The sequence below is a fragment of the Typopeltis vanoorti genome, chromosome 8, assembly GCF_054136105.1.
Source record: "Typopeltis vanoorti isolate ZY-2024b chromosome 8, IOZ_Tvanoo_1.0, whole genome shotgun sequence".
NCBI lineage: Eukaryota > Metazoa > Arthropoda > Arachnida > Uropygi > Thelyphonidae > Typopeltis > Typopeltis vanoorti.
The window spans coordinates 66,932,744-66,960,289 of NC_143556.1; the positions used below are offsets into that span (position 1 = coordinate 66,932,744).

The 27,546-nt window shown below is 37.3% G+C and overlaps 1 protein-coding gene across 12 annotated transcripts in view; it reads right to left on the reverse strand.

Annotated features, from left to right (window-relative positions):
* Window positions 1-27,546, reverse strand: part of LOC150104068 (USP6 N-terminal-like protein) — a 615,889-nt gene that overhangs the window by 228,583 nt on the left and 359,760 nt on the right. For all 12 annotated transcript variants that reach the window (XM_090397263.1, XM_090397258.1, XM_090397257.1 and 9 more), the window contains one exon: window positions 22,376-22,454. In XM_090397263.1, coding sequence (XP_090253389.1) covers window positions 22,376-22,379 — 4 coding nt within the window. In that variant the 5' untranslated portion in view covers window positions 22,380-22,454. The remainder of the gene's footprint in view (window positions 1-22,375; window positions 22,455-27,546) is intronic.

Genomic DNA, 27,546 nt, shown 5'->3' on the forward strand with positions numbered 1-27,546 from the left:
TTTGACCTTCTGTCCAAGCCTTCTGAGTTATGCAGTGTAGCCATTACATTTTATACCTCCATACTTAAGAATTTCTGGTTGAATATCATCTACTCCAGCTGCTTTTCCACATTTTAAGTTTTTGAAAGCCTTTTCTACCTCACATATACAGGCAGTCCCCGGGTCACGAATGAGATACGTTCCTGAGAATGTCTTCAAGTCAGATTTGTATGCAACTGAATCCCTGATGAACAGCGCATATGCGGTAATGTAGTAATAATAATAATACCAACACTATAATGGCTCATATGCGGCAATAATAACACAGTATAATACTGTAATAATAATAATACTATACTGTAATAATAAGTTACAGAAAATACTGTGCTCTCTCTTTTAATTCAAAGAAACAGAACATAAAACAAACTCATACAAAAGGTTTAGATAGGAGATAGGAAAAATTTCAAGAAAGAATATTAAAGGTTGCATCAATGTCTTGCTTACTGGAAGGGGCATTCCTGAAGCAAGAAGGTAGACTAACATTAATCGGAAGATGATGATGATGATGATGATGATGATGGAGATGGTGCTAGAGAGAGAGAGAGAGAGAGAGAATAGACCTGGTGCTGGAGAATCGGGATTTGATTCTGTTTCTGGAGGAGGGTGCTTACTACTGAGGTTGGTTTCTTGAAAAAGGTATCTAGGATTGTTTGCACAGCCTTTTTCTTTTTTTCATCATATAGCAGCTAATGTTCTCACTAACTACATGGTAAAACTTTGTAAACTGCTGAATGTTAGGATCCTGCTCCTCAAGCTCAGCAATCATGCTTCAATGAGACGAAAGGCTTCAGCTAATTCTTTTGTCGTAAACTTTCCTGGCTCTGGATCTTCTGATTCTTCATGTTCTTGTGTTTTTATCAACACTTCTCTATCTCCATAAGGTCTTCATTGGTTAATTGTTGTGAATGGGACTCTAGTAAGTCAACGACATCGTTTTCATTGATGTCCAATTCAGTGCATTGCCACTATCCACCACAGCTTTTCTGCTTCACCGATGTCTTCTGTGAAGCCACAAAAATCATCACAGAATTGAGGACACAGTTTGTTCCATGCTCCTTTAATTGTTGATTGCTTCACTTCTTTACCAAGAATCAACAATGTTTTTGATGGCATCATGGATGTTATAATTCTTTTAGAACTCTCTCTCAAGGTCATCAACATCATCGTCCGTAGCCCTGAATGCTTGCGGGGAATGTACGCCGTAAGTAATAAGCCTTAAATGCAGAAATGACTCCCTGGTGCATTGATTGTAGTAATGATGTAGTGCTGGGTAGAAAAATATGACCTTTACATTAGGGTGAAGGTCATCTAAAGATGTTGGATGTCCAAGAGCATTGTCCAGCACAAGCAGAATTTTAAAGGGAATTTTCTTTTATGAACAACTTTCCACAGTAGGAATAAAACAGTTCAAGAACCAATCTTCAAACATGGCAAGTGTGACCCAAGCCCTTAAATTTGGCTTTCAAATAACAGGAAAAGCTGCTTTAATAATGCAGTGAAGTGCATTATTAAATATTAAATCTTGTTTGTTTACATGAGTGAAAGAAACTAGTTCTTGAATTATTAATTTGTCTGCGCAGTTAGCCTAGTGACTTTGCACTTCGCAACCATATGCCTGGGGAAGGAGTATCCTAGGTTCGATTCCCGTCAACGACGTGAGTAGCTGAAGGATCTTCCTCAGCCATAGCCAAGTTAGCCAGTCTTGGGCGTGGACAGCAGGGATTTTTCCGCCAGTTTATCTGGTGTTTTTCATCCCGCAAGCAGGCAAACCGGTCCAAGGACACACACGGATTACAGTCAGAAATACTGACCCAGTCATAGGTCTGATTTTCAGCCTATGCCAGTTCCGGAGTCCGGATAAAATTTGGGGGAACTAGATGGTACCGTGAACTCCCATAAAAAGAGGGAACGCTGTATCATCACACAGAATTTATTTATTTATTTATTATTAATTTAATTATTTAATTATTAATTATCCTTATGGAATGCCTTGGGAGCTTGTTCATAAGTACAGAATGCTGTAAGTTGGGTCATCTGTAACCTGGGGGACTGCCTGTATACTCCTCTTTGCATTCCTCTTGAAAGTTTTCTAGTATAGTTCATTGCTTGGTTCATTTAACAGTCTTTCAAAGTAATTACTCCAGACATCTAGGATATAATTATCTTCAGTTTTCATGCCACTTTATCATCTTTGATTCCTTTTACAGTACTATTTCCTCCATTTCTAAGCTTCTTCAATAGCCTCCGGAACATTTTGCCACCTTCCTGATATTTATTTTCTATATTCTTATCAAAGTCTTCCCATGACTTTTGTTTAGCTACTTTTATGAATAGTTTAGCTTGCTTACATTTTTCTCTGTATTCTTTTAGGACATATGCTGACATAAGCAGATGTTATGGCCTTACAGGAAGACTTGAATAGATTGCATGAATAGGCATGTAAGTGGAATTGTCAGTTCAATGTTATAAAGAATACGGTTTTGAGATTTGATAAGCAACGATGGGATGCAAAGGATACACTTGGTGGGGGGAAACTTTAAAGGACAATGTGTGGACAAGTGTGGTCTCTGAATTTAAGGACAAGGTCCTTAAATCCAGAGACCACACTGCACAAGTTGTGAAGATGTCACATCAGATAATGGCAATGATATGGAGAACCCTGACATGCAGAAATAGAGTTTATGATGCCACTGTATAAGGACTTGACTCGTATGGCTTATTGTGCACAGATTCGATCGCAGGGTTTTCATGGTGATGAGGATATGTTGGAAAGGGTCCAGAGCAGATTCACAAAGGTAGTCAGTGGTCTTTGGAATGTGGAGTATGAGGACAGATTGAGAGAATGTAAGTTGCAAAGCTGCGTGAATAAGAGGAAGAGGGGATATATGATTAACACATATAAGCTAGTCAGGAGTTGTTATCAGGTTGACATGGAAGAGATTTTTCATAGAATAGGAGAGTGAAGTAGAACAAGAGGCCATAGCTGGAAACTGTCTAAGGAGGGTGTGAGCACAGGAGTGAGGAGCAGGAGAGTGGTTAGTGAGTGGAATGCATTGCGTGAGTGTGTTGTGAATATGGACACACCGAATCAGTTTAAGGCATGGTTGGATGGGCATTGTGTGCAATAGCATGTACTTCCCACGATGAGTCTCTAACTCCATGGAGGTCAGATGATGATAATAATAACAATAATAACTTTTGGTATGTTTTCTTCTTTTCCAGGACTGCTTCTTTAACTTCTTGTGTCCGCCATGGACCATGGTAGTGTTATTTTTCTATCCTTGCAGACAACTTCACTGCATAACTCCCTAATTGAATCAATCAATGTCTTCTTCACAGTTTGCCAATGAGACTCCAATGCTTGGTTCTTGTTTTCAAATGCACCACAAATGCATATGATGGTACTGATAAATTTGAGAATGAAAAATTACTCATTGTCAAACAGAGTATGTTTCAGTGCCAGAGCTGCCCACCCACCACAAAGTGACAAATGGACACCCACTCTCTGGCAAGGTAATGATTATGCTACAGAGTGAAAGGGCTATCCCAGATGCCATACAGTAAGCCTTAGGCCCTGGCCCAAGGGGAAGAAGACTTACTGCAACACTGTTCACCCTTGCAGGCATACACATTAGCCGACTAATCCTGGCTGTGCCATCCAGGATTGGATTGCCCATCTTGCTGAAGCAGAGACCAAAGTAGTGTGAGACTATCAGAATCTCTTTCCAGCTGTCCATAGGTCACACAACATGGCAGCAAGGCATTAGATTCCAGTGATGTAGTCTGGAAGACAGGATAGTAATAAAGACTCAAGAGAAGCAGATCAAAGTATACAAGAAAAAAAGCAAAAGAATAACGATGAAAAGTAGATGGTAACTGAGTGGCAAAGACTGAAGAGGCAATATGTGACAGGTATTAATTCTGGAGCATATAAGATTGTAGCACAATAGGTGGTATGTCATCAGAATCAAATGGCTTGTTTATGTCCAAGTTATTCAAGTTTCTTCTCTGACTTTTTCAGTCAGAAGACTACAGATGACATCAAGTGTGGTTCTTTGTGGTTAGTAATCATCAATGCAGGAATTGGAAGAGAAGAATGATGCCAGCAGATCAATCGGGCTTGTCTTGGGTGATGTTAAAATAGTACAATCTGGTTGTGTGAGAGAGAGTGGACAGAAGTTGCACCTGAAGACCTTGTTAGGGACTAGGATGGCTCAACTGCCATTAGAACAGGAGATAAGTTTGTGGCATTTGGTTATTTCAAAATGGGATTTAGATTTATTGATTTTTTTTTTTTTTTTTTTTTTTTGCATTTGTTGAAAGCTGCAAAGTAGACCAAGTGTTGTGTGAAGTTTTGGCCTCAAGCCATTTGTGTATTAATATTAATTATTATTGTATAGGCATCTCCATGGAGTGAAAGACCCAAACTATCCACATAAAGCACACATACAACTGACTCTGCCAACCCATCCCATTCATTCATTCACCACTTTCCAAGCAAAAATTCTAGTCTGCACACCCTTACTACCCTTATTCTTGCTAAACTTCCAGGGATGACCATTTGTTCTGCCCCATCCAGCCAAGTTCTTAAACATTTTCTCTGCATCAATCCTATAAAACTCTTTTTTGCCTATCAGCCAATAGTGCAATCCACAAACCCTCAATCTATCTCCTCATAGGGAAGATTACACAGACCATTTACCATCTTGATTATTCACTTCTTGATGTGGATGTATCACAGCGTTATAAAGAGGAATAACTTTCTTACCTCTGCTTAGTGTATTCTTTAATAGCTAAGTAATCCTATGAGCAACCTGGGCAACCTTGGCAATATACCCTTCTAAACTTCAACTCTCTCTTTCTACTACCACCCCTAAATCCTTAGTTTCATCTATATCCTGGAGTACAGTTCCATCAATATGGTACACAGCTTGTTATCTATTTAGACCAAAATGCATTACTTTACATTTCTCCACATTAAACTGACATTCATTATCTTTTGCCTATACTGATAGAATATTTAAATCATTCTGCAAGCTCTGCACATTGTCTTGATTAACTATCCTGCCCAATTCTACATCATCATCAGCAAACTACTGAAAGTTTCCCTTCAGATCAATTATGCACAAATTAAACAGCAACAGGCCTAGCACAGAGACTTTGCAGAACACCACTAGTCGTTTTCTCCTGGATTCTGCTCCTTCATAGACCTCTTTTGCATCCATTCCATCCATCAGCCACCCCCATATCAATTGCCATTTGTTCTAATTTGCATAACAGAGTTCCATGTGCTACCTGTCAAACACCTTTGCAAAATCAACCAGTGTTATCATGTAGTCATTCCCCTTATCCAACTTAGCTGTCTGTCGAAAGTTTATTTTTCACTTGGTTAGAGTATAATAAATTTAGTTTAATCCTTTATCCAAGTGTGAGCAAACAAAGTTTGCGCCTGAAAGTATCTTCAGGACTGGGTTAAGGTGGTACAACAACAAGGCAACTTGTTGCAAAGGTGGAGCAAGATACCAACACTCCTATCTCAATATTTCCTATAATGCAAAACACATCTCCTTGCGGATATGTCTAATGTTATGCATTAAGGGAAGGGCCACTACCCAGACTAGTTTCGACCTTTATTGAGGTCTCTTAGTGGGAGCCAGGCCCAAGTGGAGATATCAGGCAGAAGCATTAGCAGGTCATCTCTACCTGTAGGAATTGCCAATTGGTGTGCCACCCTTTTTTAATAATTTACTCTGGATTTAGAGAAAGATGTTGAAAGTTTATTTTTCACTTGGTTAGAGTATAATAAATTTAGTTTAATCCTTTATCAAAGTGTGAGCAAACAAAGTTTGCACCTGAAAGTATCTTCAGGATTGGGTTAAGGTGGTACAACACCAAGAGTTGCCTTGGTGTTGTACCACCTTAACCATATTGAGATAGGAGTGTTGGTATCTTGCTCCACCTTTGCAACGAGTTGCCCTGGTGTTGTACCACCTTAACCCAGTCCTGAAGATACTTTCAGGCGCAAACTTTGTTTGCTCACACTTGGATAAAGGATTAAACTAAATTTATTATATTTACCTGTCTGTCTATTACAAAAAGTTGGTAAATTACTAAATCATGATTGACCCTTAAGCAATACTGCTTCTCACAGAGTATTATGTTCTTATCCATGCATTCCTGAATCCTCTCTTTGACCAACTTTTCCAGTACGTTTACCACCATGCCTGAGATAATGACTGGTCCATAATTTGCTACTGCACTCTTAGAGCCCCTTATGCAAAGGAATTATTTTCTCCTCTTTCCACTCCTTTGAGACTGCCAGAGATGAGACAAAATTAGCCTATTCAGTGGCCATTTCCCTAGCACTGTCATAAAATGCATGCTAATAACTCATTGCATCCAACTGCCATATTTTACATTAAGAATCTGAAATATCCTAAGAATGTTCAATTCATCTACTTCTGTTCTCACATCAGTCCCAGTCAAATCTGTCGCAACAGTAATTTCACTTGGATGATATTATTATTATTATTCATGCCTCCATGGAGTCAAAGGACTCATCATGGGAGGTCCTACCTAAGAACATAAAGTCTGTCAAGACTCATCGAGGGGAGGTCTCCCCTAAGAAACACAAAGTCTATCATACCACTCCTTAAATTCATTGACCATTCTCGCTCTCACCACTCCATCAGGCAATGCATTCCACGGTTCAACCACCCTCCACGCAAAGAAACCACTCCTCACCCTCTTGCTCACAGTTTCCTTTCGTAACTTCCAGGGATGGCCTCTTGTCATCACTCCTTCCCGCTGTTCAACCAAGCGAAAGAACTCCCCAGTGTCAACCCTGTAACCACCTCTCAACAGTTTAAAAGTCTCAATCATATCACCTCTCCTTCTATCCACCAAACTCTGCAGTCCACATTCCCTCAGCCGATCCTCATAACCAAAATTGTACAGTCTTGAAACCATCTTTGTCCTTTCCACAGTTAATTTATCCCCTTCAAATCCTGGGGACCAAATCTGAGAACAATAGTCCAAGTGTCTTATACAACGGAATGATAACTGTTTTATCTCTGCAGGTCAGTGTCCTTCTCATAATTGCAGCAATCCTCTGTTACCCTCAGCAGTCCCAATATGTCCCCTAAATTTCAGGTTTCTATCAATCATCAACCCCAGATCTCTTGTCTTGCCTACTTCCTCCAGTATAACTCCTCCCATAGAGTATGCAGCATCCCATCGATGTTTCCCAAACCTCAAGACCTTACATTTTGCTGCATTAAACTGACACCCCTATTACCATTTGCCCATCTATCTAGCTTATTCAAATCCTCTTGCAGGGCTACCACATCTGCACTATTACTAATAATCCTACCCCAGCTTCGCATCATCTGCAAACAACTGAATATCCCCTTGCAATCCACTGGCAATGTCATTGATATAAAGGTTAAACAATATAGGTCCTAGTACTGAGCCCTGTGGGACCCCACTTGTAACCCTCTACCTCCTTGAAACTGTTCCACCATACACAATTCTCTGATACCTATCAGACAGCCAATCCTGAATCCAGTTGGCCAATCTGACATCCAGACCCATGTGCTCCAACTTAAATATCAGCTTATCATGTGGCACCCTGTCAAATGCCTTCGCTAAGTCTAAGAAAATTTCAGTATATGCCTTTCTCTCATCTAATTTTCTTGTAACTTTATTATAAAAGGCTAGCATATTGCTAAAACAAGAGTGCCCTTTCACAAATCCATGTGGACTCTCACAGATAACATTACCCCCATCTACCCGATGCTGTATACAGTCCCGCACTACTTTCTCCAAGATCTTAACAACTACTGATGACACACAGACTGGCTTATAATTAGACACTTCCAGTCTGTTACCACCCTTATGCAATGGCACTATCTTACCTTCCTTCCTTCCATTCCCTGGGCACCTTTCCCACAGCCAGACTTTCATTGAAAAGCCAGGTTAAAGGCACTGTCTTCTCTAGAACATTCTCTCAAAACTCATGGTGAAATACCATCCAGTCCCAAAGCTTTACTGACATCTAGAGTACTCAGTATCTGAAACACACTCTCCTCCTGTACCTCTAAACCTCAAACCAGTCCTATACCTCTAGCCTTAAAACTGACTCCTCTAGAATGAAATACTCGAATAAAGTATTCATTGAACAATTCCACTATGTCCTCTGCATCAGTCACTCTATTCCCATTTTTATCCCACAATATCATTCTTCCACAGTCATTTCTCTTCCTACTGGCCACATAGCTAAAAAATTCCCTAGGATTTTCTTTGGATCTTAGGGCCAATCTCCTCTCATATTCCAGTTTCGTTTTCCTTACCACACTAGTCACTCTTCTGGCCTGTGTCTTATATTCTTCATGCATCTTATAAAAAAAAGTGCCACCAGATAAAAAAAAAAATATATATATATATATATATTTTTATCTGGTGGGAAACTGCAGCTACTGACTAAGAGGGAAGTTCAGTAAGGAGAGCATTATCAAGGCAAATCAATTCTCTCTTTACCAATGCTTTTTTTTGGGGGGGGGGGGTTGTGGTATGACTGTTTATGGATGTATCTGTCTTTATATGTATGTTAAAGATGATGAAAGCCAAGAATCCATTAGGTTGATGCATAATCAAGTTATCTTTAAACACGGACCAGTGTTATTCTCTTTTTTTTTAATGTGAATTACATCACAGGATAGCACAACTGGTTGCTCAAACATTAGAAATGTGTTCACGATGTGTCATGGCTATGTGGTCAATTCAAAAGCAAATTGTCTGCATAGTGTATCCAAACAATAGATCTAAGTGGGGATGGAACGGAAAGATTTTTCTTCATAGGTCTCTGCAAAGAAGTTAACTGGGGAAGGGGGTGGGAGCCCATGGGTGCATGAGCTTTCTCTATTTGTTTGCAGAATCTTTCTTGACATACAAAACAGCCTAACAAAGTGAGCTGAAACTTTTGGTTTGGATTAGATCAAGAGTATCTTTATAAAAGTTGGACACTAGTGAACAAAAGGAAACACTGAAAGTGACCATTATATGAGTACTGAGGAGAAAAAAATTTTCTATACCAAACAAATTATCATCATCACCAACAACAACCATGGTTCCAATGCCCGTAGTGTCTGCTGCCATCTTGATATGATTGTTCCATTGCATTCTATTTTGTGCAAGATGACTCAGTTTGTGTATAGAGTTTCTGCACCATTTGACAATGTCATCCCCCTTTCTCTGTTTGGCCTTCCTCTTTTGTTCTTTCCTTCAATCATTCCAAACAGCAATGTTTTTAATTTTCTCTCATCATTCATTCTACATATATGGCCAAATAGAGGAAGTTTCCTTTTGATTATTTTCTGGATCAGGTTTTCATTTGGTTATATTCGTCTGTAGATTTCCTCATTGTTCACTTTCTGTATCCAGCTTATTCTCAAGATCTTTCTATAGCACTTCCTCTCAATTGCAAATATCCTCCTTTCAGATTCTCTCAGGAGTACCCAGGCCTCACATCCATAGAGCATGCTGCTGAAGATACAGGTTTCTACAATGCAGTTTAGTTTGCATCTTTATAGCTCAGCTCTTCCATATTTTGTCCATGGCTTTTAAAATAGTTGTTGCTTTGGTTATTCTAATTTTTATCTCTTTTTTGAGGTCCAAGTCATGCAGCATCCAAGATATAGATGCCAAACAGAGTTCTTTACATGCAAAGAGATGTTGCCAGTTTTCTAAGTAAGCACTTTGGCTAAGTGTTTGGTTACTTTAATAGCATTGCCTCAATCCTATTCACAACTGTATTAGCAGGATCAAAGTCAAATATAGAGAGTATATAGATGGATCTTTTAAGCAGGCAGTCAGCTTATGTGTATAATCAGAATTCGGACATCAGAAAACGGGAGAAAAAGATATCCTTGAAGTATGGAGTAATTATTTTAAAAAACTGCTAAATGAAACAAGCAGTGATAAATGACTGTCATTTATCAGCACAGTGATAAAAAAACACTGACCAGGCATGCAGTCAGGAATACATATTCATGCATACTTGAAGTAGAAAAAGCCATCAAAGACTTGAAATGTGGAAAGGCAGCAGGAGTAGATGATATTCAACCAGAAATGCTGAAGTATGGTGGTATAAAAATCTTACAGTGGTTGCACTGCATAGTTCAGAATGTCTAGACAGAGGGACGAATTCCCGATGATTGAAGCAGTGCTCTCATAGTACCCATATATAAAAATGGAAATAAAACTGAATGTGAGAATTACAGAGGTATATCCCTACTGAGTGTTCCTGGTAAGATATATGCAAGTATACTTGAGAAACGGTTGAGAAGAATTGTGGGAGAAAAGCTTGGTGAAGAACAAGCTGGATTCAGGCCAAATAGAGGCTGGATCAGATCTTCACTTTACGACAAATAGTGGAGAAATCATAGGAATATAACAAAGATCTGTATTTAAGTTTTGTCGATTTGGAAAAGGCATATGACAAGGTGCCAAGAGAGAAGCTATTCAATATGCTACAGTTATATGGTGTCAATGGGGCATTATATTAAGCAATACTCAGTCTTTATTTGAGTTGTAAGTCAGCAGTTGGAATTGAAGGAGGTACAGGAAGATGGTTTAACGTTAAATCTGGTGTGAGACAAGGATGTACATTATCCCCACTGTTATTCATTATCTATATGGATCACATTATGAAGGAAAGTGGTATTAAACATAATATCAAAATTGGAGATGTTAATGGCAGCTCTTTGCTTTATGCGGATGATGTTATACTTCTAAATAAATCCGCTACAAGTCTGCAAGATTCTCTGACTAAATTGAATAGCTGTTGTAATAGATATGGTATGAAGGTCAGCAATAAAAAGACAAAGACAATGAAAATAGGCAGAATCATTGAAAATGTCAACGTGTTGTGAATGGAGAACCTGTGGAACAAGTAAAACATTTCAGCTACTTAGTCACGATTTTTACTGAAGATGGTAAATTAAATATGGAAATAGACAACAGAATCGGCAAAGCTGGTATAGTGGGAAGTCAATTGCATAAATTCATATGGAATAAGAGAGAAATTAGTCGGAACACTAAATTAGCTGTATACAAGACAGTGTTCAAAACAGTTTTAACTTATGGATCTGAGAGCTGGGTCAGAAGTAAAACACTTGACCAAAGACTAGAGACCGCAGATATGAGAGTCCTGAGAAAGATTAGAAGCGTAAACAGATGGCATCAATGGCAATATCATATTAAAAATGAGATATTAGGAAAGAACTTGACATTGTCAGCATCCAGGAATGTGTTAGCAGAGCTAATCTCAGATGGTATGGTCACTTAAACAGACCAATAGGAAAGGAAAGGAAAGATTAGCAAAACAAGTGTTCTCTGCCAAGTTGGCAGCAAAATGACCCAGAGGAAGATCAAGATATAGGTGGATTGATACGGTACAAAGTGCCTTAGATGATAGAAATATAAGATCTGATAATGTTGGAGTCTTGACAAGTAACAGACTGATTTGGAGGAAAATTGTAGATAGGAAGGTAGTAATGATGTAAATTTTTCATGTAGTACTATCATATCTTGTACAACCCCTTGAGAGTACATGGCAGGAATTTGATGATGATGTATAATCAGAATATTTTATAATTACCATATTGTTATCCTTATTTTAGCTTTTATAAGTTTTTTTTTGTTCTTTAATTTGATTAATGTCTTAAAATTCATTACCATCCCATAATTCCATCACACTTCTGCAAAAGTTGGAGAAGAAACACAACCCAATAATCACCTTCATAACACACAAAAAAATTTCATCCCTTAAAAACTAGCTATAATTTGTAAATTTCCCTATTGTTTACCAAGTATCTCACTATGGCAGGCAAGACAGCCAACTTCAGAATCTCTGAATACAAACAATATATCAGGTATTATTTTAGTTGCTCAAGACTTGCAGGCCATGCATGGGATACCTGAGGCTCCACTGGAAAAGGCCACTTTGCTTCATACTTGTAGTCTTTCACATATGAAAGACTTCAATCTGCTTCTGCCTTGAACTATCTAACCTCAGTCAATCTGGATATATAAAACTGCCTCATGTCTAGGAACATCAGTCCAAAAGAGCTCAATCAAGCCCACCAGATGAAGCAATTTAGGAGTGATTTGATTTGAATTTAGGACTATACTTATTTGTTTCATTTATGTGGTATCTACATCCATCTAACTTGAAAAAATAGGAAACATTAATAAAATTATTTTAGTTACTATATCAAGTACCCTGTAATCTCCTTCCTAAAAATAACAAGATTTATTTAAGATAGTTGATTAGTGCCTCACAAGCTTCCTTAAGTTTGTGTTTGTACCAAACTGCACAATTTAAGAACTGAGAACCATTCCAGTCATGAGAAGAATGAGAAGGTAAACTTCATGAGAATGAAAGACCTAGTAGATAATGCAACAAAATTGGCAAATTAAGTAGATGAGAAGGTTGAGCAGCTTCAAAATAACAAATTAAAAAAATTGAATGAGACAAATAGTGAAACACCTAATCAACAAAAGTGGGGAAAGTCCATTATGAATGTAGTTCAGATTAAGCTTAAAACCTATAAGACAAAGGTATTCGGTTAATAGGGTTAGAAAATGCAAGAGTCTTAGTTCTGATAATCCAGTAACTTATGAGATGAAAATTAAAAAAAGGATAGTGAGTCTAATACTGAAAATGAAGAAAGTCAAGCTCCTGAAAACGTTTGTGAATTAACAATTACCGATTCGAATAAAGGTATATAAACAATTTACAAATTAAGACTCAGAGATCATGTTAACAAGAAGAAAAACCATGTAGAAAAAAAAAATCTTTGAACATTAAGCCATTGTAAAATCTCACATGATTAACAACGTATCATGTTCAATTTTACAAATTGTTAACTAGAAGGAAATTTATATAAGGAATTGTCATTGTCTATAATAATATTAAAATTCCTGTATATAATAACTTTATTATATTATAAGAAATATATCTTGTATTATTCAAGCTGGTGTCGCATGAATTGTGATACCAGCATATCTTGATGTAACATGGCTCTGAGATGGGAATCTCGAGAGACGCACATGCGTACCAAGTGAAGTCCACAGCTATAAAATCTCTTGCATTAGGAGGGAGAGAATCTTGTGGCTTTTGGTCCTTTTTCCCTGGGTCCACAGCCATGTGAGATCTAGGGATCTGAGGGATCGGCAAAGAAAGCAATCTTCAAATGGCCAAGATTGCCACTTTGCTTATGTATGGGACTCAGAAGATAAATAATATCAATGACAAAGAAAAAGAAAACAGCAGGAAAGAAAGAATAGGAATACAGTCAGAAGAAAAGGAATATTATCACGTAGATAAAGGAATCAGATAAGGTCTGTCCTGAAAGAAGTATATAGAGTTCAACTCGTCATAAGTACTTAGAGCACGAATTTCAACCGGTGTGCCGTGAGATTTATGAAAACAAATTAATTGAAAGAAATAATGTTGTAATTTGCGCATTTATTTATCAGTGTCTGGTCATCCATCTTCTTGCGTGTGTGTGTAATAAATCAATCAAAATTATGCCTATTTTTGCCAGATCATCAAAAAATTTAAAGAATATATTTTTAGTGTGCTGCAGAATTTTAATAATTAGTCTAGGTGTGTCGTGTTATGGAAAAAGATTGAAAATCACTGACTTAGAGGGATATGTAAATACTTCTGGACAATTCATGTAAAGTGTCCTTGTTCCATACTCAATTGTGCTAACATAATTATTCATGATGTATTTGAATAAGCATCTATAAGAGTAAGCGAACTGCTGTATGTAGTGAACGTAAGTTACTGTTAAACAAGCTCACGCTTGGCAAGTTATATGTTTAATGAATAGGAATGACTAGAACGTTTTACTAAATTATATATACGGGTTATGAGATAGAAATGTTAAGATTGTAGGAGAACTAAGCCTAAGATAGAATCATATGAAATTGTCCATGACTTGTAATTTATTTATGTCCATGCTAATATGTAGATTGAACATTATAAATGGATTTCTTGGTTTAATTAAATCAGTTTATCATTTAATTAAATTAGTTTGTGAAACAACACACTGAGACTGATGCACAATCACACAATCTAGATTGCACTATATCCACTACTATACATCTCCCATGCCCAAACTAAGTACATCACAATTCCTTTCACACAAGGCTGGCACCTATATTTTTTTATGAGATCTGACATAGCCTGCCAGAGAATGGCTAATATAGAATCCCATGCTTTTCACCTTCTCTGGTTCAATATTTCCTTGCCCCATTTAGTAATATTCATTTGTTGCATTTACCAGTCTCCCACAATGATGACCTCTTCACATTTCTTTCCATGAAACTCTACCATCTGTAATCTAGCTATCCAAATAGTGAGGTCATCTTCCTAGGTGACTTCAACGTTCATAATTCAATTAATGCAAATATACATATACCTACTTGAATTCCCGAAAATCCTCTTCACTATCCAAATATTCTGGATCTCTTATCAACCAGTTCTACTTCCAGATACACCGTAAAGGTCATTTCTCCTCTCAGTAACTTAGACTATAATCTTGTACAAGTCTCCTCTCTCAAAGAATGCCCTTCTAAAACCACTCCTGACCTCACATCCTTTAGCACTTTGCAGTGCCAGAGGATGTGAGGACCCAAACACTTGCTTTGAGTGAGTCACTGAAATTATTGCTTTCATTCCTCAACCCAAATTCCTGTCCTTCACTTTCCAACCCCAGATACAATAGAAAGTGTGCCAAAGCAGTTGACGAAAAATACAAATTACCACAGATGGCTTGAATCAACTTGGACACTAAAAAGTCTTCTGGTCCAGAAGGCATCTCTCTCTCCAAGTGTACTTAAATACTGTGCTCCAGAACTACCACCTATCCTATTGTCTCTACAATCTTTTATACTTAGTTTACACTTGTGTGGAAGCAATCTCATATCCAGGCTATTCCAAAACAGGGAGATAGAAGTTTACCATCAAACTACCAACCAACTGCCATCACCTTTGTCCTCTCCAAAATAGTGGAGAAAGTCATCAATAACCAACTTCTCCACTGTTTAGAGGTACACCAGTATGGATTCTGCTGTTGAAGATCTACAGCTAATCTCTTAGCCTACATCTCCCACCACTGGACATGTGCTGTGGAAAGGTTCAGAGAAACTTGTGCTGCCGCTCTTGACATTTGCAGAACTTTCTACTGTCTGTCATTGAGGCATACTAAACAAACTGCCATCCTTTAGTCTCCCTGCCACCCTCTGTAATTGGCTAACCAGCTTTCTCTATGGTCATTCTCTGCAAGTCATGAGAGATGGCTTCCTCTCATCGATATTCACCACCAATGTTGGAGTGCCTCTGTCCTATCACCTGCTCTCTTTCTCCTGTACATAAATGACCTGTCAAGCAGCACTGACATCCTAGGCTATAAGATAATCTACAACTAGTGCCTCAAACACGATTTACAAATTATCCTTCAATAGAGGTGAGAACAATCTTGTCTTAATCTCTCCTGGGTGCATAAGCACATCATATCAACAGTTTCCTCAGCATCTAAAAAAAAAAATCAGCATTCTCTTTCGTTCCAGACGCTACTTTACACTCAATCAACTCTTAACTATATACAAATTCCAAATCAACCCAGGCTAAGAATACTGGTCATGTTTGGGAATGACACACCTAAAGCTTTCCTAAAAAATCCTTGAAATTGTCCAGAGGAGAGCAATTTGGCTCATAGATTATCTCTCTCTCTCTCTCTCTCTCACAGATTCAATTAAATCTCTATCTAACAGATGCAATGTTTTTGGCACTGTCTATTCTACAGGTACTTCATTCCTCTGCTGAACAGGCAAACCCTCATTCAACCACCTTCTGTTGCACCTATTAATATAAGATCAGCAGCTTCCCAGCATCCTTTCACTGTGCAACTGCAAACACAAACTTGCTTCTCCTCTTCCTGTTTTATATGCACCTCTCTAGACTGGAAGCTGGAAGAGTATTTCTCATGAAGTATTTCCAAACTACAATAACTCTTTAAAAAAAACATCAATAAACTTCTATTGCACACATACCAACACACAGCACTGATGTGCTTATAGGTTCTTTGACCTCTCATGTGTGGGATCAATATATAAAGAAGAAAAAAAAAAGCATAATGATAGAATTCTTTTCAGGTCTTTAGCTTGTAAAACCGCCGATGGCTTTTATACTCAGTTTCTTTTTATACTTTCTTTTTCTACTTAGCTTTACATACACTAGTTGTAACTCTTCTGGCCTACTCCTAATAATTTTCATAACTGATGTCAATCTTATGTGCCTACAGTATTTGTTCCACATCAGCTTTTTCTTATGAATTACTTGCTTAATAAGATTATGCATCCACTTCTCCCCAACCCTATTTATTCTTCGAACTCTAGGGACACATTCTGATATTGCATCATTTAATTTTTTTTTAATAATATTCACACACTGCTGATATCCTTTCCATTTTTAATTCAGCATGTAACCTTTTCTGAACAAACTCTACCTCTTTATTTCTGATACTATTGGCATTCATGTGCAGACATAAGTTACTTGCATGTTTTTGCATACTCACCTCTGTAGCCTGTGTAATGCAGGTGAACAACTTGCAGATCTCCATTCTTATCTAATGCCTTGCTTATGCTGACTTCCTTGCACTTGCTCAATAAGTTTCAAAACTGGACAAACAATCATTTTTTCTTCATAAAAATTTCCATGGTAATGCACATTCCTCTCATTAACAAAGTTACATAACATGGTCGCTCTTTCACATAGATTCACACTATTCTTCCCATCACGATTAAGTTTTTCTAACTCTCTCTGTTAGATTAATCTCACACCAATTAATCTTAAGACTCTTGGCACCAAATGCATTCAAATGTAGCTGTCTCTCTTATACAGATCCATTCTTCCCACAATTTACTAAACAAATAAATACATCTGTTCTTTCTACATAACTGCACATCAAACTGTTTGTCATCATAGCCCTTCTTCCTAATTTATTTCTATCATATTTATGTAATATCCTTTTTTCACCTTCTCACTCATTACTCTCGCATCTTCCAGCAGCCCTTTCATATATTCTCATACTGTGTTTATCACTAGACAAATTGTTTGTTCCTAGCAAAACTACAAATCTCTTTTATTTTTTTTCAGCTTTTCAATAGCATTCGTTAATAAATTTTAAATAATTTTAATCAGTAAATTATTTATATGAATTGCTCTTTCTATGCAGTGTTTTTTTTTTTGCCTCAGAAACTTTGACATGAATCACTGCAATCCCACATACACTCTTTCTTAACTGAATATTCCACGTTTGGCAACCTTCATGGTCAAGACTGCATGATGTCTCAACAATCAGAGGAAAAATGTTAATAACTGTGAGTCTCCTCCATCATATGCTGTTTCAGGCAACAATATGTGCCAGAATGTGTCCCGAGAGTTTGAAGAATAAATAGGGTTGGAGAAAAATGGATGTGTAATCGTATAAAGAAGAGATTCATAAGAAAAGGATGATGTGGAAGGAATACTGTGTGCATAACAATGATGTCCATTATGAAAATTATAAGCAGCAGGCTAGAATAGTTGCAAATGTTGTATGGAAAGAAAAGTCTGAATATGAAAAGAAACTGGCTCTGCATGCCAAAAGAATTCTATCGATTAATTCTATTAATAAAGAATAACTCTTCTAAATGCAGATGGCATGAGGGTTACAGATGCAGAAGAGGTTGTTCAACTAATGAGTGTCCATTTTGTTAAAAGCTATCAATCTGGTGTACATGATGTGATTGAGCTCACTGCTACCTCTTCACTGGATGAAGAAACTCAGGTGTATGAGGACAAGGTATTAGAGCTGTTGCACAATCTGAATAAGAATTCAGCAATAGGGACTGATGGGATATCAGCACATGTGCTAAAAGAGTGTTCAGCTGAACTGGCTATTCCTTTGACCAGGCTGTTTAATATGAGTCTCAGAACAGGAAAGACTCTGCAGGAATGGAAAGAATATATGGTAATTCCATTGCACAAGGGTGGTGCAAAGACCGATGTATCCAATTATCAACCAATTAGTATCTCAGGAATGGTGGTGAAGATTTAAGAAAAATTGGTTAGGGCTCACATTCAGAAATGGGTTGACAGTGAATCCCTACTTTGCAATGAACAACATGGGTTTACTAAAGGAAGGTCATGTTTTAGACTTGCTAACATTTTATAAAAATGTTGCCATTCAACTAGACAAGGGGAATGGATACACCATGATACTTTTAGATTTTGCTAAGGCTTTTGACAGAATACAGCTTGGTAGACTGTTGCATAAATTGGAGAAAATGGGTTTGGGTTATAGAATATTAGCCTAGATAAGAGGATGGCTGACTGACATATCAAAAAGTGGTATACTGGGGATGTGAATTGGCAAGATTTAACCAAGATCTAGTTAGTAAGATATGGGAAGAGCATGGGGTAACTCAAAGGTTTACAAGCGCCACTATCTCTTTACATGGCGTATGGAGCGCAGATAGCTATAAGGACTTAAAACAGCTTGGATATAAAAGAAGGATATAAAAGTTCTTTTCTTGAGGGCCCCACAGGGCACACTGGTGGCATGGTGTTGCTGCCAGAGAATGACTACAATGATAGAACAGGCATAGGGTAAAACACTTGTAAAGGCTTAGGGTTACATCAAGTTTGGATGAGATATCTGGATGTGATGTAAGGGTAGTACTGCCCATAATTGGTACAAAGATTAATAACAAAAATAAATAAATAAATAAATAAAAATACATAAAAAATAACAAGTGGTGTACCACAAGGATCAGTGCTTGGTCCACTGTTACTCAATCTGTACAATAATGATATTGGAAGGATTTGACAAGCAACATACATACAGCTATTTGCTGATGATGCAAAGATAGGTAGAGGGAATCAGGGATGCTGCTGATATGCTGTACTTGCAGAATGATTTGAATAGGCTGCAATTGTGGGAATGGGAAAATGGGTGTCGGTTCAATGTCAGTAAATATAAAGTCGTTCACTTCAGCGTGATAAGATATCCAATGTTGTATTATATTGGTGGGATTATGCTAGAAGAAACTGATGACGCTAGGGATCTTAGAATGTTAGTAGATAGAAAGTTGAAGTTCAGGGCCAGGTAGCAAAGATTGCAAATACAACTCTTCAGCATTGCAAATACTTGCAATGCTGAAATGAACATTCACATGTAAAAATAAGGATGTCATTTTGCTCTTTACAAGGTCTTGGTAAGACCTCACTTGGACTATTGTGCACAGGTCTGGTCTCTTGGCTACCATTGTGATTCTGATATACTGGAGAGAGTGTGCAAAGGAGAGTGTTAAAAATGATATCAGGATTGTAGAATACTGATTATGAAGACAGATCGAGAATTTGTAGACTGTAGATACTAACAGGAGAAAAAGGGATGATATGATTGAGACTTACAAACTTCTGAAAGGGTCATACAGGATTTCAATTGATGAAATTTTTCAATTTATGGAAGGTGGGGAAAAGAAAAGAGGGCATCCTTGGAAGCTAAGAATGCATGTCACTAAGGAGGAGGGTGAGGGGTAGATTTTTCTCTCACAGGATGGTGTATGATTGGAATGGATTGCCAATGGTTGTTGTGAGTGCAAGAAGGGAATAAATTCAAGAATAAGTATGATAGCTGTGCATGTAGCATGTGGCCTACTCAATATAATAATAATAATATAAATAATAATAATTATTATTAATTATACATTTGGTTTAATCCTTTATTCAAGTGTAAGCAAACAAAGTTCGCACCTGAAGTATTTTCAGGACTGGGGCAACTCATGGTAAAGGTGGTATAAGTTCTCATCACTTGCCTTAGTATTTCCCATAATGCAAAGCACATCTCCTTGTGGACATATACAATGCTATGCATTAAGGGAAGGGCCACCTAGACCGGTTTCGACCTTTATTGATGTCTCATCAGTGGGAGCCAGACTCAGAGGTGGTGATAATACTAAGGTGGAAGTAATGGAGAAGTCATATTTACCTATACCAGTTGCCAAAAGGTGTCACACCTTATTATTAAAATTCTCTGGATTAGAGATAAGTTGATAGAAGTTTTTTTTCACTTGGCTATGCTACCAGTTATATATTTGGTTTAATCCTTTATCCAAGTGTAAGCAAACAATGTTTGTGCCTGAAGTATTTTAATTCCAGAGAATTTTAATAATAAGGTGTGACACCTTTTGGCAACCAGTATAGGTAAATATGACTTCTCCATTACTTCCACCTTAGTATCACCATCTCTGGGTCTGGCTCCCACTGATGAGACCTGAATAAAGGTCAAAACCTGTCTGGGTAGTGGCCCTTCCCTTAATGCATAGCATTATACATGTCTGCAAGGAGATGTGCTTTGCATTATGGGAGATACTAAGGAAAGTGATGAGAACTTATACTACCTTTACCACGAGTTGCCCCAGTGTCCTGAAAATACTTCAGGCACAAACTTTGTTTGCTTACACTTGGATAAAGGATGTAACTAAATATATAATTGGTAGCATAGCCAAGTAACAAAAACGTCTACCAATCATAATTATTATTATACGAGACATCGTACGAGACCCATGCTAACCTTTATACACACAAAACCTATCATATCTCTCCTTAAACTCATTCACTGTCAGGGCACTCACAACTAATTCTGGCAATCCGTTACATTCATTCACTACTCCAAGCAAAAAATCTAGTCCACACATCCCTACTAACCACACTCTTACACACAATTTCCAGGAGTGACCCCTAGTTCTTTCTTTCAATTTATCATTTACTGAAAAATTTCCTTTGTATCAATCTTAGAGAACTCCTTTAATAACTTATAAGTTTCTGTTATCTCCCCCCCTCCCCTGCCTCTTTTCCACTTATCAGCTAAACTTTGTAGCCCACACACCTTGAACCTATCCTCATGGGCAGCATTTGACAGACCTGTCATCAGGTTGGTCACTTGTCTCTAAATCCTCTCCGTCACTACCTCCTGATTCCCAAGAAACCAAAGGGAATAATTTCTTAATAGGAGTATAAATTCCATTTCATTTCCTTCATATCTTTATTCCTTATGATCTATGTATCCACAGATAAATTTGTCCAAAATAATTACTCTCTGCACTTATTGTGCTAATCTGTTAATGCTTGCCAACCACATATTGTTTTGCTTTCCCTTATATAGCAGCCACCAACTAAATATTTTGTCCTGACTGCCTCTGTCTCATACCATATAACAAGTGAACTGCTTTATGCATATCAACCTGCTGATTCCTACTCTTTTTGGCTTAAATTTTGTAAAAATTGCTCTTAATTCTCCAGCCTATTCTCTCTATCCACACTGAAAAATACTATATCTTCCCTGCTATTCCTGTCTGTCAAATAAGTTTTGCTAATTCTATAATTTTTCGTTAAGCATTAATGAATGCCAAAAACACATCTCTCTTATTCCAAATGTCAGAAGCATCAGGAATAAAGGGGTGTATCCCCTTGGGCTCACTACCATACTGACAGTGTGTTTTTACATCATAGTAAAATTCAGCATCTAGAGATAACATTCAGCATTTTTTGATTTCATTTCATCACTACAATTACTCTTCAAGGGCCTGAACACAGCTCTAGTTTTCTGATCCTGTATTCCAAACTCTTACTAAAAATTACTTTCTCAAGATATCTAACTCTAAGTCCTTTTAAGTGTAATCCATCAGTCATATAGAAGTCCTTCTGTCCATCACAAATTCACTTCACACATCCATAAACTGCACATCATTCCTCCTACACAACCTACATGTTAACTTCTTTGTAATCATGCTCTTCCTCTCAACTTACCTATATCATATTGGTACAGACTCAATATGTACTCGCCTTTCTTTTTTTGCTCAATCTATCAAATAATTCATACCTGTCAAAACAATCGACTCTTTCACTTTCCCTCTTTAAGGGAATTTTACACAGATTTAATGAACTTTGTAAAGTGGCTAACTTATTTTAGTTGTATTTTTAGAATTTGCATGCATATGTACCATCTCAAAGAATATGCAAAATGCTGTGATCAAATGCCTATAGAAGATTTTTTTAGTCTTTGAACATGAAAATGTTAATGGAATAAGTACAATTTCAATTACAATAAGTATACAGAAGTGATACAATTGAATGATTTTATAATTCTGCCTCGTTTGTATTTAAGTGCATATACCTTTTGTATAGACTCAATTAACAATAATCAAGAAAGCTTACTCATATTGACAGGTTCATTTGTATGCAAGCTTCAGGTTTCCAACTGGCTGATACATCTTCTTCCTTTTATCATTTTAGTCTGAAAATAATTAATAAAGCAAAAATTAACTCAAATTCACTAACACTTGTAGCTATTAAAAATGCAGTATACTAAACAGATTATGATAGTGATAAAAGATTTTATTACATGAATCAAAATCATTTTATGTTGTCAACCTTCGAGTGTTTATTGCATGACAATAATGTGGCTCAGTAACTCCAAGTATGAGGAAGCCAAGCATGACAGTTTCAATAATTCAAATCCATTACTACAAAGACATGTAACAGACTAGCTAGCTGACAATCATCAGCAGATGTGTGTGTGTAGCTTGTACACAGATCCACTGAGTGGCAAGCTGATTAATCATATCCTAATCATTCATTCAATTCTCAGAGACAAGGACACATGCCCATTTCAAGGTTCATTATATAAAGGAGGCAGGCAAATACAGAGATTGCATTTTATGTGTGTAATTAATTGCAATAATGGCCAGCTACAGGATCTATGTGACTTAGAACATGATCTGATATTTGCTGCCAGATATGTTAGTAAAAGTATCAAGAAAATTGCCATCCTGTTGGGATCTCATGCAGTCAATTTTAGGTCACCACTGGATGCATGTGTGAAATGTATTTAATGGTGGAGTCCATGCTAGATAAATTACAGCTGAGCAATATAAGGGGGGGGGAGGAGAATTGTTGCTTGTTATTTACGTAAGTGCATCCAGAAACTGACCACTCAATGTATATAACAGCAATAAACAGCAGAAATCAATTAATCCTCGCTGTACAAATGGTGAGATAAAAAAATAAATGTCTTCTTATCCAAAAAGAAATATAAAAAAATAAAACAAATAAATAAATATAATAACAACAATTCGCAAAACATCATACACTGCAATAATTGGGGAATTCATTCTTGTCTCTCCCAACACTAAGTACCTTAGTATTGGTTGCTGTAATGAAGTTAAGCAAGAAGTATCTTTTAAAATTTATCTTTTTATTTTTATTTAAAATTTATCTTTTTCAGGTAGGCTGCAACTCATCAGCTGTTGATGACAGCTGATGAGTTGCAGCCAAGAAAGTAGTATATCAAGATGATAGACATGTGAATGATAGTTCTTTTGAGGCAGTCTGGTGTGAAATAGTGACAAATGCAACCAAATATACAGTTGGTTGCTGTTATAGGCCAGTGGGTACAGGGGATGATATTGAATTCATGCATCAGCAAATTAGTGCAATGAGTGCTGGGTTAGCGATTATTATGGGAGATTTTAATTATGGTGATATGAATTGGAAGGAGGAAATATCACGTGGCAAAAAGGAAATGGAATTCATACATCTTCTATGAGATAATTACTTGAAACATCACATAAGTGAAGGGACACGTGGTGTGAGAGTGTTGTACCTGGTCATTGGTTCAGAGGATATATGCATAAGTAAAGTGTCATCGTTACCTCCAATTGGTCATATGGTATTGACTTGGGAGGTTGCAAAATTTGTGGATTTCACTCTTAAGAAGGGGTGTGTGTATATATATATATATATATATACACAGAACTACAGGTTAGGCAATACAAGCTTTGGAGTGAGCTTGCAGCCATCCCATGGAAGAACATATTGCAGGGGAAACATGTTAGCAGTGCATGGGATAAAATCAGTGGGAATCTGAGGAAGGCAATATCAGATTGTGTCCCCGTGGTCAGGAAGACAAACAAGGTAGGCAGTTAGATGGATCACTAGTAGTATCAAGCTTGATCAGAAAAAAAAAAAAAAAAAAAAAATGTTATGGAGAATTTACGAGGAGAAAGGTGATCAGTACATACACCCATGAACAGTACAAGGTTCAAGCTAGGATTTAGCTGTTCTTACCAGCATAGTAAGAAAAACTAAATCAGATTATGAGAAGACCTTAGCCATAGAAATCAAGGGTAATCCCAAAGAGTTCTTCCGCTATGTGGAAAGTAAAAGGAAAAATAACTTCGGAAGGATAACTTTAGTGGGTGCTGATGGTATTGAGGTGACAAATTCAGATGCAATAGTAGAGTTACTGAGTGATCACTTTTCAAAAGTCTATCACCCAAGTGAGGATATCTCTGTACCTGTAGCAATAATTAATGTGAGAATTGAAGTTAAGAAATCAGAGGTACTTAGTATATTGCAAAATTTAAATGTAAACATTGCTGTAGGTTTAGATGGAATATCAGCTCGGGTGTTGCGTGAATGTACAAAGGAATTGTCAACGCCTCTTACTTGGTTATTTAACTTAAGTTTGAACTCTGGTATGGTCCCTAGGGATTGGAAGGAAGGCAAAGTAGCTCCTTTGCATAAAGGTAGCTGTAAATCTGCAGTAGTTAATTACAGACAAATCACCATCTCAGGAGTGGTGGTAAAAGTACTGGAAAAGTTGGTTAAAGACAAAATTCAAGAATGGGTGGATCAGGATATGATACACTATAGGAGCCGACATGGTTTTGTTAAAGGTCTATCCTGCCTTAGCAATTTATCAACTTTTTATAATAGAATGACATCTGAGTTGGACAAAGGAAATGGTACTGAATTCATAGGCTTTTGACAGGATACCCCATGGAATACTGTTGTGCAAATCGGAGCAGATGGGAATAGATACTAAACTGGTGATATGGATAGGAGAATGGCTCAGGGAGAGATACCAGAAGGTGGTGTATATAGGAGCAGAGTCCAGGATGCGGCAGGTGACCAGTGGTGTGCCTCAGGGCTCTGTGCTTGGTCCATTGTTGTTTAATTTGTACATAAACGATATAGGAAATGGCTTAAAGGGAGATATTCAGTTGTTTGCTGATGATGAAGTTGGGTAGCGCAATAAAAAATCAAGCTGATGTTGAGAGTTTGCAGGATGATTTAAATAAGCTGGCAAAATGGGCAACAGGTAATGGAGTCAGTTCAATGTGGAAAAATGTTAAGTTATGCATTTTGGGATTAAAAGATTACCAGCTGTGCACTACATTAATGGAACGGTACTCCAAGAGATTGATGAGGATAGGGACTTAGGGATGTTGGTGGATAGGGAGATGAAGTTCAGGGGACACATTGCTAAGGTGTCGAAGATTGCACATAGGATTACTTAGTTATTGAGGAACACTAACATCCAGAGATAAAGAGGCTATTATTCCCCTTTATAAAGCGTTGATACTTCCACATTTGGATTACTGTGCTCAGGTCTGGTCATCTGGATTCCTTGGAGATGAGGAGGTTGTGGAGAGGGTTCAGAGGAGAGTGATGTAAAAAAATGCTCCCTACATTGATAGATTGAGAGCTTCTGGATTGCAGAGGTTGGGTGATAGGCAGAGAAGAGAGGATATGATAGAAACATTTAAATTACTAAAAGGTTTTTATAAGATTGATGTACGGGAAATGTTTCAGCTGTGTGATAGTGATGGAAGAACAAGAGGTCATCCCTGGAAATTAAGGAAAAAGTGTGGTTAACAAGAGTGTGAGAACGAGGTTTTTCGCCTTGAGGGTGGTGAATGAGTGGAATGCACTGCCTGACTCAGTTGTGAGTTCTTCATCTGTAAATGAATTCAAGAAGAGATATGATAGATATTGTTTTGATAGTTTGGGTCTCCCGTGATGAGTCTACTAACACCATGGAGATACCCATAATAATAATAATAAAAATCTAACGGTTCACCCACTTCCCTCCCCGTTTTTTTTTTTAATATTGCTCACACAGCCACAAGTCCTATAGTAAATAAATGTGGTGCTGGCTGGGGGACAAGAGCAAAGCAATATTGATATTCTTCTTAAAGAGCTGGAGTTTACAGTCCTTGAGAAATACATGCTGAAGACTGTTCCACAGAACCGAGGTAGATGGAATAAAAGATGACGGGAAGTAATTTCAGTGAGCCTGCTGTTTTCACTATAAAAGGATGTTGAATAGCTGATGCTGGTGTCCCTGTAGATTCAGCAGAAATGGGAAAGGGGGTGGGGGGATAAGTATGCCAAATTTTCTGGAAGCTGAAAATGCCATACAAGTGATTTGATTAAGCCAGCAAAGACTAAGAATAAAAGTCAGTTAAAAAAAGAGTGATCTGGTCTTCACTGTTAAAACTGAAGATTATCAAAAATAAGTGGAGAAGTCTTTTTTAAGATAAAACAGGCAAAACTGTGTTTTGGAAGCAGTGAAGGTGACTAGATTATTGTTGCTCCATTGCAGGATGGCATGAAGATCCATGTTTAGAGAGTAAGTATAACAGATGTTCTTAATACTTTGAGATGTTTGAGCACTGCAAGGTTTATAATAAAAGTAGGATGAGTGGAGAGTGTTATCATCAGCAAAACCGTAAATAGGATTTGAGGTCAGTGAGAGCAGATCATTTATATATATATATATATATATATATATATATATTCATTTTAATATAAACTGACTAAAAATCCGAGAATTATAACAAATTGAGATTTATTTGAAAACGCAACATGTTTTGTCGGGATTGACTTCATCAGGCATTAAGAACATAGAAAGCTATTAAAAGACACTGAAAAAAACATTGAGACACTCTAAAGCTATACAATTATAAAGCTATAATATTCGACTGTAAATTACAGTTATTATGAATTTGAGCTATAGTCCGTGTACAAGTTCTATTGTTGTACACTTGTGATTGTGTGGATGCGATCTCCAGTATCTGATAGTAGAGCTGAAAGCGTCAGCAAATTATAGCTGAGATTATTGGTCATATGAAGAGGGTCCAAGGCGATTTCTTCTGACTCGACAATGCAGCGTTCTACCTCATCGTGGCAAATGGGTAGGTTTGAAGTTGTTGTCCAATTTACTTCATGTTGGCGGCTTTCGTTGTTGTTGGTATTTATTGAAAACAGGACATGGCCTGATAGGGCAGTAGCTCTGGTTCTCTTGAAAGCAATGTATCTCTGGTGTTCCTCGAGACGTAGGAGGATAGATTTCTCCGTTTGGCCATAGTAAGGTTTTCCGCATTCACATGTGACTTTGTATACACCTGGGAATTGTAGAAGGTTGTGAGATTGTTTGTAGTTGCTGAAACTTGATCTTATTTTTGGAAGAGTCGAGAAGCACGTTTGTGTGTTAAATTTCTTTAAGATTCTACTCAGTTTTTTGAATAGTGTGCTGATAT